This window comes from Silene latifolia, chromosome 1, assembly GCF_048544455.1.
Source record: "Silene latifolia isolate original U9 population chromosome 1, ASM4854445v1, whole genome shotgun sequence".
Classification (NCBI taxonomy): domain Eukaryota; kingdom Viridiplantae; phylum Streptophyta; class Magnoliopsida; order Caryophyllales; family Caryophyllaceae; genus Silene; species Silene latifolia.
Window position 1 is genome coordinate 167622125 of NC_133526.1, and position 13460 is coordinate 167635584.

The 13460-nt window shown below is 41.4% G+C and overlaps 1 protein-coding gene across 1 annotated transcript; it reads right to left on the minus strand.

Moving 5' to 3' along the window:
- Window positions 1-8355: 8355 nt before the first annotated feature.
- LOC141586903 (uncharacterized) lies at window positions 8356-8913 on the minus strand. The gene has a single exon (XM_074408306.1). It carries the CDS (start codon window positions 8911-8913, stop codon window positions 8356-8358), a length of 558 nt encoding a protein of 185 aa, XP_074264407.1.
- Window positions 8914-13460: the final 4547 nt, after the last annotated feature.

Genomic DNA, 13460 nt, shown 5'->3' on the forward strand with positions numbered 1-13460 from the left:
CAAGGCCTTCAATTGGTCGGGTTCCCCACCTTGATGATGATGTTGACATAAGTAAATATTTGAAGAAAAAAATGGAAGATGATGAAGATGATTGGAAAATAGAAAAGGTTGAAGATGAGTGCAAAATTACAACATTATGTAGATGTTTATATAGGGAAAAATGTGACCGTTATAATTCAAATTTTACCGTTATAATTCAAATTTTACCGTTATAATTCAAATATTACCGTTATAATTCAAAATAACCGTTACAATTCAAAAATAGCCGTTATAATTCAAATTTTACCGTTATAATTCAAATATTACCGTTATAATTCAAAATAACCGTTACAATTCAAAAATAGCCGTTATAATTCAAATTTTACCGTTATAATTCAAAAATAGCCGTTATAATTATTTGAATTGTCGGAAACTATAAAAAATAAAAAATTTTAATACAAATACGGAAATTAATTATTTTATACAAAACGAGTCGGAAACAAAAAAAAAAAAAAACAAAGAAAAAAAAAAAAAAAAAACTAACGAGAAACTCTAAAACAAAAAGAAAAAAAAAAAAAAAACAAACAACAATGAATGGGCCAGGCGACGAAGGAAACCTTCGTCCAACACCAAGCCTGCATTTAAGGAATCCTTCGTCCAACACCAAGCCTGCATTTAAGGATTCCTTCGTCCAAGCCCAACATTAGACGAGCTTGTTCTTCGTGCTGGATCGGGCCGACGAAGAACCCCCACGTCCCAGCCCAGTTCCGTGTTATTTCTTTTTTTTTTTTTTTTTTTTTTCAATTGCTTTTTCATATAAATCCGTCACAAATTCTATCATAATTCCGTCTACATTCATGGCATCTATCCTAATTCGGGATTCAAACGATAATAAAACATAAATTTTTAACAAAACTAAATCGTAAACTAACCTCGTTACTATCTTCATTGTTGAAATCGTTGTTAAAATCGTTCCCGTTCATGTTGTTAATTACAAAACCCGAGTTTTTTTTTTTTGGTTTGAAATATTTTAGTGAGACGGTGACTTGTGTTTTAGTGAGACGGTAATTTCATTTCTGTTTTGAGACGGAAATTGCATTTTGGTGAGACCAATATGGAGTCATGATATGGAGGGCAAACTTGGAATTTTACGTTAATTGTCGACGATATTTAGTAAAATGTCGACGACGTATAGCAGGACCCATTCCTTCTACGCCAAGTCCAATTGAGTCAATTTCCAAAGAGAACTCTCCAACTTTATGGTATTATTTCTTCAGCCTTTTCGTTTTAACAGCTTTCCATAATAATTTTTTTTCTTTTTGAAGCTGATGATGGAATTATTTGGTTTTTGGCCTAAAATAAATTTCCATATTATTGCTCCGGTTTTTGTTTCCGTAATTCCATCTATTGCTCAAGTATAAAAGGAAGAGAAGCCCTGCATAATTCTACACCATTGATAACGCAAGGACTCAAGTCTGCCTCAACTTCCGACGACAAGAAACCCGAGTCCCGTGACAACGAAGTCTCTACTCAGTAGGCATCTTAATCGAGTTTCAAGACAGGCCAGGGGAGTTTTTCTTTGCCGCAGCAAGCCGAAGCTTCTGTGTTTATAGGTGAGCAATTTTTTTTTGATTTACTAACCCATATTTTTGTATACAGTGCGTTGCTTCCCGATGCATCAAACGAGCTTCCCCTGTCATTGCGGGCTGACTTTTGACGAATTGGCACCGAACTGCTGCTTCACGATTTCCTGTGCATAATCCAATGCCCATCATTACCTCGACACGGTCCAAGGTTCTCAAAGTTCAAAATTCACCCCTCCTTTTGGCGTGTGGACTGCGAAACCGAGGTGGTTGTCGAGTTTGATGACGGGATTCATATTGGGTTTAGTTTACTGAGCTTTCTCAAGCGCGATGATAGACAAAGCTGACGTCATAACACCGAGCCCACAAAACTTAACTGAATTCATGTCGGCCGGAATGAAACTCTGCCCTCTCCTAGCTTCTTCACGGTTTTGAGCAAATCCGCCTCATTCCCATCGACCTTTCGATGCCTCTGCTTGGTGATTGATCCGGTCCCGGTGTCTTCCGTTTGAAGACGGCGAAAAAAAACTGCCATTAACCTGATGCTTGTAATCCCGACGACGCCGAAGCATGTCGATCAAAATAAACAGTATGGGTGGACAACTTAAGTTTGGTGATCTTGAATTTATTTTGACGGGAAGAAGCGGATCAATTTGATCCTGGTTTGTGAAAACAGGACAATAAATTGATTTGGGATGCCAATGTGACCAATGCTTATACCATACACCCAGGTGTATGGTACTTCATACTCCAACTTTAATTTAGTTTTTTAAAACCGTTAAAACTTAGATTTCATAAATTAGAAAAATTTAAAAATTATATCATTATTCGTGATTTTGATTCCTCTATAATTTGAAATCACATTTGATATATTTTGGTATTTATTTTAATTTTACTCGCATATTCACACCATATAATTGACATGTTCATCACAATAAAATATTCACATTACATAGTTGACATATTCATATAAATCAAACTTCTTATTCTCAAATTAAAACTCACATACTCACCCAATTAATTAACATATTCACACAATATGATAAACATATTCACAAATACATATGACAAATACATAGAGGTTATCATAAATATTAATCTAACATAACCTAACATATATTCACAAAGTATAACTACATATTCATCGCATATAGATTACATATACGCAAAACATAAACCTCATATTCACAATATATAACATGTGAATGTATCACTTATTTATATTTTGTGGATGTCATATCTTCATTTGCGGACTCGTTCAAATAAACGGAATAATAATCATGAACGTTTTGCTCCATAGACAGTAGTAAAGCGAATAATTTGGCCAAAAAACATGAAATTTACGTAATTGAGTAGTAATAATAGATCCATGATAGAGTTTTTGTAGAATAACATAAGTATTAGAGGAGCAATATAACTAATTGTAACATAGTGAATTAGTGGGTGGTTGTTTTTATAATTTTTATTTTTTATTTATTTTTCCCTAATAACTCCCTTAGGAGTATCATGCTCTCTACTCCTGGGAGCATGATATAATTTACCGTAGGACTTGGATTTTTGTTTTATGCATCTCGTGACTCGTATTACCTCCTTTTCATTCTTTAATAATTTTTTTTGATAGAAATACGTGGTCACAGTTCACACCACAAGTCCACACTTCATATCATATTTCTTTTTTTTTTCTTTTTTTTATAGAAAATAATTTGTGTTTTTGTGTAACATGTGACTATGTGGTCCACACTACATTACCTCACCTTATATTACTTTTCCTTTTGTTTTTTTTTCCTTTTTTTTTTGATAAAGAAATATGAGTGGTAATTTGTTTTTGTCTTTGTCTCAGGGGACGATATGGTGCACTTTAAGGCAAGCGAATCTAAGACGACTGGCAAGAAGTACTTAGTGACGATTGACGGTGCTGATGACGAAGCAAATAATGGAGTTAAACACACCATCTTTCCTTCGATGACGAGTCCCTTTGCTGAGTCGTGGTTGCCGTTGACATATCCGTCAAATTTGGATTGCTGGTGGCAGAAACTTGAAAAACCATTGCTGGTGCTCCTTTCGTCACATCATCGAGAAAGTGTCGACACGCCATCCTTCTCGAAGCTCTTACACTCTCGATGCTCCAGAGGTGGAGCTCAACGAAACGGCAGTTTTCACTTTGGATATGAATTTTCTTATATTCCGCGCTACTGGGAATGGTTAGAAGACATTCTTTGCGAGTGCCGCAACAGTTTGTGATCTGTCTACATTTATGAAGCAGTTTACGCCTCACTTTTCCTTTACCGCTGCAGTAGTCAGCTAGTTGAGTCATTTTGCGATTTTTGGTGTCCACAGACTAACACTTTATTGACAGCGGCGGGAGAAATTTCAATTAGCCTTTGGGGCATCCGCTCTATCACCGGACTACCTCTAACGGGCTTATTTTATGATGAAGTAGTGCCTTCAGTTGAAGAACTTCAAGGCTTCGATGAGAACGGCCGACCGTATTTGCCCCCAAGTTGCAAGTATTTATTTTCTGCGTTTCACCGGATTTCTCTTTCGGCGAATAAAAATGGCAAAGTACCTTTTGAAGACTGGTGTCGCTTTTGGTTTAAAGGCGCCTCCAAGTATTTTCCTTCGTCTAATGCATCAGAGAAGGCACATTTTCCGATTCTACGACAAGATTTTTCTTCATACGGAGAACCTTCGCAATGGGACGAGACTACTCATGACTTCTTTCTCACTTTAGGCGTTCCCGAGGCAGAGAGACGACAGACATATCTTGCAGCCTTCCTTTCTTGTTGGCTCTACGCATTTGTTCTCCCTGTTCGTGACCTAGGCCACATACGAGCGAGTGTCTTTAAAGTTTCTTCTTTGTTAGCGAGCAACCAGATGGTCTCTTTTGCCATACCAGTATTGGCGAGCATTTATCGAGGTCTGAACGACATTTCTACTTCGGCAACGCCGGGCAAGGATCATGGCCACTTTGCTGCGCACTATGTTTATGGGTGGCTTGCCAAGTATTATCGTTCGCATAGATCTGTTAGTCACTCGTTTGTTGAAGGAACTATGATCGAGTTTCAAGGTCTCGATGCTGTCAAAACTTTTCGTTCTACCGAGGCAAAAGAGCGAATTCGATCTGCCACCCAGGTTTCTTGGCACTCCACATTTCATGGGACTAAGGAAGATGCAGAATACAAGGATGATGACCGTAACATTATGCGTCCACCGAAAGACTTTCTTATTGCATCGCGGTCCAGCTTCATAACTTTAAGGCATGATGACAACTACATCGTTGAACCGTATAGTCCTCATCGCTTTGCGCGACAACTGGGTTTTCATCAGGATGTTCCAGGTGTACTTGATCATGATATTTGTGGTGGCAACCTCGAGCGCCTTTTCTAATTGTTCAAGACTTCTATTTACTTGAGGATAAATTCGCGGTTCATCATTCCACGAGAAGATTCAAAAATTGGCACTTCAGTCACTCCGGCTTATGCGACATGGTTGAAGCGGTTTTCTGAGTTAATAATTCCACACGAGGTTAGAAAGTCATCAAAATCTCCGCTTCGGAGTGAGGTCAGGCGGTCTTCAAAATCTCCACTTTTGAATGAGGCTAGAAGGTCTTCTAAATCTCCTGACGACAATGATGCCACTCCAATTGTGAAAAGAAAGCGAGATATAGTTCAAGGCTTGGCGAGCTCGGATGACTTTGTGAAACATCCTTTGAAGGTAAAGATTACACAAAGCTCACTCCAGTCATCCGCGGGTCATGCCGTAGCAGAGTCAAAAAGGAAAGTGAAACGTGCTCGAAGTCAGGTGGATCAAACTTTGAAGAAGAGGCCATCACCACCAAAGGGTCAGAACGACGCAAATTTGAACGATGCAACTTGTACATCTTTGTCGGTTTCCTCAAAGGTGAAACTTACTCCTAGCCTGGCTCGTTCGTCTTTGGACGAAGAGGCTTTTCATGTGAAGGATAATGTAAAACAAAATCCTACTAGCACTTGATCGTTTGGATACAAGGCTGAGGAACCTAGTATTCGGCACCTTCTTGACGACGTTCCTGAAGCGGACGGATTTCTTACAACTGACGACTTTCCTGTCATTGAAGAGGTAAATGCGTTTTTTTTACACCTTCGGTTTTTTTTATATATCATTAACCCCGTTTTTTTCGCAGGGTTTCATGCCTTTGTTGAGCACCGTTGATGATTTTTCAGACCTTCATGTTGTATTAAATCTCGATAGTCCTACAGAGAAAGCGATGTTTGATGCCATTATGAGTCCAACCAAAGAAGTTTCCTTCGCAGAAAACATGATCCATGAAACTGAGCGACAAGCGTATTTGTCTATGGCGAACAAGTTGCGAGCAAAGTTGTTGGCATCTCCCATCACCGAGATTCGAGCACTTGAAAAGGACTGTGAGGCCGTCTTTGAGTATTTCAGGTCAAAGAATGTTGATGTCTCCGCTCTTCGTGCCCATGTGGAGAATTATTTTAAGGCTGCTTTACAACTTCAAACTGTGGGAGGAGAATACACGATGAATCAGCCTCATCCTTTGGAGCTTGAGGAACATATTAAGGATATTGATGATCGTATTTCGAGTGCTGCATCTTTGGAAGATCAAGCAACAAAAGAACTCGAGACTTTTCAAAGGAACTTCGAGGAAGACGCGTCAAAGGAAGAGCGGTTAAAGAAGGAATTGGAGGAAGTACAGGCGAGGAAACAACAGTCGGTTGCGTCTATTGCTGCTGCAAAAAAGAAGAAACTCGATCGAGCCTCAATTGTCAAGGCTTTGACTCACGATAAGTCCTCTTTGGAAGCACGTATGACGACTGCAAAAGAAGAAGCCGGGAAGATTGAACATGCTGAGAAAGCTTTCACTGAAGCTTCTGATACTTTGAAGAACTTGTAGTGGCTTCTATGATGTCATTTGTTGTATCTTTTTTTTTTGTCTTTGTTTTAGATACGTTTTTCTTTTGACACTTAAGAGTGTGCGTTTTTTTTGAAGGATGAATAATAATAAGTTGAGTTTTTTTTTTTTTTTTTTTTATCTCAATCTCGTATATTCATTTTGTTTTGCCGTACATAGTTTATACTCTTATGGGCGAGGAGTAAAAGGTTTTTTTTTGGTGTGGCTGGACTAAAGCAAGACGTTTACTTCAGCTGCCTACGTACCCATAAAGCGCGAACGAATGTACTTTACGAGATCAAGCCAACGTAGTTCGAACAAAACAGAATTGATTTTGTTTGGGGGGTTTGGCCGCACCTAAGTAAAAAGATTTTACTTAAGCTGCCTACGTACCTACAATGTAACATACTTCGCAGGATCAAGCCAACGTAGTTCCTTAAAGGGATTTTTTTTTTTGTTGTTATTTGGATCGTTTTTTTTTTGTGATTTTTTTTTTTTGGATTTTTTTTTTTTTGGATTTTTTTTTGGTGTGCAGTTTAGGCTCGTGCTTAGGAGCTTATTGCAGAATCGTCGTCTTACGCGTAATAGCGCTTCAAAAACTAGGCGTTGATCGGACCAACACGTACTCCATCACTATCGACAATCTTGTACGCGCCGTTGGTGTAGACTTCTTGCACAACATAAGGTCCGTCCCACTTGGAAGTGAATTTACTTCCGGCTTTACGAGGCATTATGATAGGTCTTCGAATTGCCAAGACCATATCGCCAACTTGAAAAGATCTAGGACGAACTTTTTTATTGAACGCCCTTGATAGCCGAGCCTGGTAGCACTCCAATTTCTGCTGTGCATCAAGCCTTTTTTCGTCAAGAGCTTCAAGTTCGGCCAAGCGTAGCTTGTCATTTTCGCCTTCCGCCAGACCCATTTGAATAGCCATACGAAGAGAAGGAATCTCTAATTCAAGTGGAAAGACCGCCTCTACTCCGTAAACCAAGGCATAAGGCGTTGACTGGGTAGGAGTTCTATATGTGGTGCGATACGCCCAAAGTGCTTCTCCAAGCCTCTCATGCCAATCGCGCTTTGATTTTGAAACCATTTTCTTCAACAGATTGCATAGAGTTTTGTTGAAGGCTTCGGCGAGACCATTGACTGGCGCATTATACATCGACAATTTGTGTTGCGCGAACTTGAACTTTTCAAGCAAGGCATCCATGAGCTTGTTGAAGAAGGGTTTGCTATTATCGGTAATGATGTACCTTGGGACGCCATATCGATATATAATTTGTGTTCGCACGAAGTCCACGACATTCTCCTTTTTCACTTCTCGAAGGGGCTTCCGCCCATTTCGAAAAATAATCAGTTCCGGCCAAGACGTATAGATGTCTAGCGGACGACTTAGTTGGCAAAGGTCCAACTTCATCAAGTCCCCAAGCTTCAAAAGGCCACGATGCGACAGTGGGGTGGAGAACCTCCGGCGGTTGATGGATAAAATTTCCATGAAACTGGCACGCGTCACACTTCTTTGCGTAATCCATGCAGTCTTGCACCATCGTAGGCCAGTAATAGCCCATTGTTTTGATTCGGTCGCACAACTTTGGTCCCGATTGGTGAGCACCACATATACCAGCATGAGCTTCCTCCATGGCGTGTAGACCTTCATCTTCATCAAGGCATCGTAGCCAAAGTCCATTGAACGATTGACGATACAATGTCCCTTTGTAGAAGATGAAACGAGAAGAACGACGCCGCACTTCCATCTTATGCCTCGGATCACTCGGCAACTTGTTATGCTCCAAGTAGTCAATGATTGGTTGTCGCCAATCTTCTTTGTCGACGACATAAACAGAAATCGCATTTACATCTTCTGTTGCATCATCATCTTCTGCTTCTGGTAGCACCACCTATCTTTTACAAATTGGAACTGTAGTAGGAACACTTGCCCCCAGTGCTAAAGTGGCTGCGAGATTTGCGAGAGCGTCAGCCATCTTGTTGGCACTCCTTGGCACATGATTTAGGAAGAACGAATCAAAATTTTGCAACAAGCGGGAAACTAGTTTGTGATATGGCACAAGACTATCCTCTTTCACTTCGTATTCACCAAGCAATTGATTAATTATCAACTTGGAATCACCATAGATGTCAAGGTCTTTGCATCCCATTTCAAGAGCCATTTGTACGCCTATGATCAAAGCTTGATATTCAGCAGCGTTGTTTGTGCACAGTTCCGGAAGTATGAATGAATATGGCACGAGGTGTTTTTCTGGCGAAATGAACACGACTCCGGCTCCTGCCCCATCCTGACGAGCGGCTCCATCGAAGTATATCTGCCAAGAAGGAAGCACATCGATGTAGAAAACTTCTTCTCCAGGGAGTTCATCGGAGAAGTTCCACTCTCCCGGAACTGGATGATCCGCTAAGAAATCCGCCAATGCTTGTCCCTTAACAGCTTTCTGTGGCATATAGACTATATCGTATTGCTTCAAGAGCACGACCCATTTGGCGAGTCATCCCGAAAGCACTGGCCTTGACATAATGTGTTTGATCGGATCGGCTTTGGAAATTACGTGCACGGTGTGAGCTTGAAAGTAGTGACGCAACTTTTGGATAGCGAAGATAAGAGCTAAACACATCTTTTTGATGGGCGAATATTTTAGTCCGGCCCCAACAAGTCTGCGACTCAGATAGTACAAGGCTCTTTCTTTACCGTCCTCATTCTCTTGGGCACACAATGCCCCCATGGAGTGTTCTTAGGCAAAAATGTACAGAATGATCGACTTCCTCGGAATTGGTGCACCTAAGATTGGAGGAGTTGACAAGTATTGCTTGATGTTTTCGAAAGCTTTGCGACAAGATTCGTCCCGTTCGAAAGGTGCGCCTTTTTTCATTAGATGACTGAACGGATGACATCGTCCTGCCAAATTGGAAATGAATCGGCGAATGTAAGCTAAACGCCCTTGAAGGCTTCGAAGATCCTTGAGTGTAGACGGCTCAGGCATGTCTTGTATCGGCTTGATTTTGGATTGGTCTATCTCAATTCCTCGATGACGGCCGATGAAGCCCAAAAATTTACCCGAGCTAACACCGAAAGCGCACTTTAAAGGATTCATCTTGAGTTTACACTTTCGTAGCCTTACAAAAATTGTTCGAAGATCTTTCACATGATCGAATCTTCTCTTGGATTTTGACAACGAGATCATCGACATAGCACTCAACAATGTCATGCAGCATATCGTCGAAAATTTTCTGCATAGCTCGTTGATACGTAGCTCCCGCATTCTTTAACCCAAAGGGCATCACTTTATAGCAAAATATACCCTTAGGTGTTCGAAACGCAGTGGCTTCTTCATCTTCTGGCGCCATCTGGATTTGATTATACCCAGTGGTATAATCCATGAAGGACAACGCTTCATGTCCTGTCGTAGCATCGATCATGATCTCTATGACAGGAAGTGGAAAATCGTCTTTTGGGCAAGCATCATTCAAGTCTCGAAAGTCGACGCAAATACGAAGTTGTCCATTCTTCTTTCTCACAGGGACAATGTTAGCAATCCACGCAGGGTATTTAACTTCTCTTATGAAGCCTACATCAATCAATTTGTTTACTTATGCTTCAATTTCTGGCAACATTTCTAACCGAAATCGTCTTCGTGGTTGCTTCTTTTGAGAAACGCCTTTCCGTACGGCAAGTCGATGAACTGCAATATTTGGACTTAGGCCAGACATTTCTTTATAGCTCCAGGCGAACACATCTTTATATTCAGAGAGAAGATTGACATACTCTGTTTTCTCTTGTTCCGTTAGAAGGGCGCTCACAAAGACGGGTCGTGGCTCTTCGCTTGTGCCTAGGTTGATTTCTTCCAAGTCGTCAACCGTTGCTTGGACACCATCTTCGAGAGTTTTAGGAGTTTCACCAACTTCTATCTCATCATCTGAATCTTGACACTCTTGTGCCGTCACATGGTTGGACGCAATAATGTCCTGAGCGATTCTCCTATGACTCGACTCCTTCAATGGATTTGTGAAAATGATGGTGCGTCCTTTTGTTTTCAGTGACCCATCCATAGTTATTTATTCTTCAAGATGACGTTTCATTCGCGAGGGAATGACACTATAGGTGTCTTTGCTAAGGTCGACTGCAACTTTTGTCTTCGAGGACTTCTTCTGCTTTCGTCGACGTCTCTTTTGTACCTTTGAGCTATCGATGCGACTGAAGACTAATTTCTTTACCTCTTTTCCTCCAATGCGAGTGAACACTGACGCATTTGGCCTTTGCTGTTGAGAGCCTGACGCTAAATGCACACAAATGTTTTCTTCCCTTTCTCCCAATCTGTTGAACACGGAAGAGCGAGGCGTAGAAGTTGGTTGTCCCAACCTGTCAAAAATCGACCTTCGTGGCAACATTTCCGTATTATCGCCTTCACTTTCTGCCAGTTCTGCCACAATATATTGTGACGACACTTGCTTCTCTTTACGTCGTGCAGAAATTCTAATGGGCACAGGATGTGAAAATCCGATACCAGCCCTTCCGACTTCAAGCTTGTTCCCTTGTTGATGCAATTTCTTTTGCGTTTGATTCAGACCATACGGGGTAACTTCAATTACTTTTCCTAATGGAGTTGGATTTTCAAAATCATATCCTGACTTCGACATGAGCTTGTAAGCATTTGGATCGAATCGTCCCTTGGTTGACTCTTCCGTAGGTGCTTGATCCTCCTTCATTAAGGCTTTCGTGAATCCGGACAACGGTTGTTTACTCGCCACAAGGCAATCTGTTCGTGTAACCGGAACAATGACCTTCTCCTTTAAAGTTTGAAGATTGTCTTCATTGATTGTTCTAGTTGACGTAGATGCCTCTTCTCGCGGTGTATACTCTGTGAAAGGCGCCTCTCCATTTTTACGTTTTGATTTTGGCACGTACTTAAATATTGGCGTCGCTTTCGGCATGGTTGGAGTAACTTCCTTCGTAGACGAATTCACATTTGCTTGATTGGTCTTTATCAAGACGCTTTCACGATGTTCGACCACCATAAATTCTTTTGCGGCTGGAATTTTGATGTCGTCAACCTTCTTCGGAACATTGGTCCCTGTTGAAAGGATCGTTGAAGGCAATATCTCGCTTGGCGTCACCTCTTCGTAAAATCGAGCATCAGCAAAATAAGACTCCACCGTTGAAAAGGGCTTCACATCACCATTTATCTTCCTTTCGCCATCTCTATAATATTTCAGGCATTGATGTAGAGTGGACGCCACGACATCGTTTTCGTGAAGTTAAGGTCGACCAAGCAACAACTTGTACGACGTTTTGGCGTCAATTACATGAAAAAGCGTGGTGGACGACATATCTCCCATCGCGAGTTCGACGCAAATCTTGCTAATTGCTCTTTGCCCACCGAGATTGAAGCCTTGAATCATCAATCGACTTTTGGCGAGTTCATTTACAGAAATCCCAAGCTCTTCCATAGTGACTTTCGGCATTATGTTGATGGCTGAGCCTCCGTCCACCAATATGCGGCCCACCTTCTTTTCTCAAATGTATCCTGACACAAACAAAGGGCGATTGTGCAACTTTAATCCCAGTAACAAATCTTCATCGGTAAATGCGAGAGCGGCATTACAAGCAACACATTTCTTCGATTGATCTGCCGGCTCTCCTGCAGCTTTAAGCTTATCAGCATACGCGTCGGGTTGAAGAATCGCTAAAGACAATTGTTGACGGATCTCTTCAGGCAAGTGAAACATTTGTTGCCATCCCATGCGTGAAGGTAACGCATCCAGTATTGCATCAATCTTCGCATCCTTGTCCAACTCCAATGGGGATTCTTTATTCGTGGCATCTTCATCACGATCTTCCTCGATAACGACAGAAGCCACGGTGTTCACCGAAACTTTAGTAAGGTAGGACTTAGGGAAATAGTCTCCTAATGTCATAACTTGACGTAACTTCGACTTGGCTTTCTTAGGCGATGTTATGTTTTGTGGAGACTTCAAAACGGTCCTCCTATCATCTTTGTATGACGATCTTGTTACTTGCTGGCGAGTCATTCTTCGATGTTGGGATACTGACTCTTGCCTGTTTTGCTTCTTCTGTCGTCGCCTAGTCACAAGGGTCCACCCTTCATCGTCTTCCTCTTTATTTTGATCCTCGGATGTTGTTGATATGATGGACTTAGACTCGATGGGCATGACGACGCTTACTGGCTCTAGAGTTCCGAATTGAATCATCCATGCACATTCTTCGCTTGTAGAATGAGGATGTGGCTTATGACTTTCGGTAACCACTTGTGCTACAATGCAATTGGACTCAGCGGCATCATCTAGATCCAAGAGAATTTTCCCTTCTTCAGCCAAACGCATAATCTTCTCCTTGAGGGTTATGCATTTCTCCAATGGATGATTCACAACCCTATGGTATCGACAATACTTCGGATTGGTCGTACGTCCAGCTTCACTTGGTCTTTTAGACTCGGGAAGCTCGATTACCTTCTTCTCCAACAGATCATCTAACATCCCCGCTAGATCGGAATCTGGGAAAGGGTATTTCTTTTTCTCAAGCTCTCTCAGAGTCGGTCGTGTCTTTCGCGTATCCTTTGAATAGGTTATCGCCTTTGTTTCTGTTTTAGGTCGCGCCGAGATTTTCACCGGGTTGGAAGTAGAAACTGCCATTACCTCCTTTGAAGTGCTCTTAGACGCCTTGTTGTTTTTCTTATACTCTTTTCTCTCCATCTTTGGTTCTGAATGAGTAAAAAGTCGTCCTCCATGGCTAGCGATAGTAATCTCCATGTCGTGAGCTCGAGTGGCTAAATCTTGGAATGTTATTGGCTTATTGCCTTGGAGGATGTAAACTAGATCCAGATTCATTCCTTGGATACACATTTCAATAGCAGAAGTCTCCGACAGGCGGTCTTTGCACTCGAGGCTTAACGCGCGCCACCTACTAATGTAGTCGATAACGGGTTCGTCCTTCCATTTCTTCATGTTAGTGAGTTCCGTCATGCTTACGATACGT

Coding starts and splice junctions, on each gene's coding strand:
- LOC141586903 (XM_074408306.1), bottom strand. CDS start 8,913: ATGCCACAGAAAGCTGTTAAGGGACAAGCATTGGCGGATTTCTTAGCG.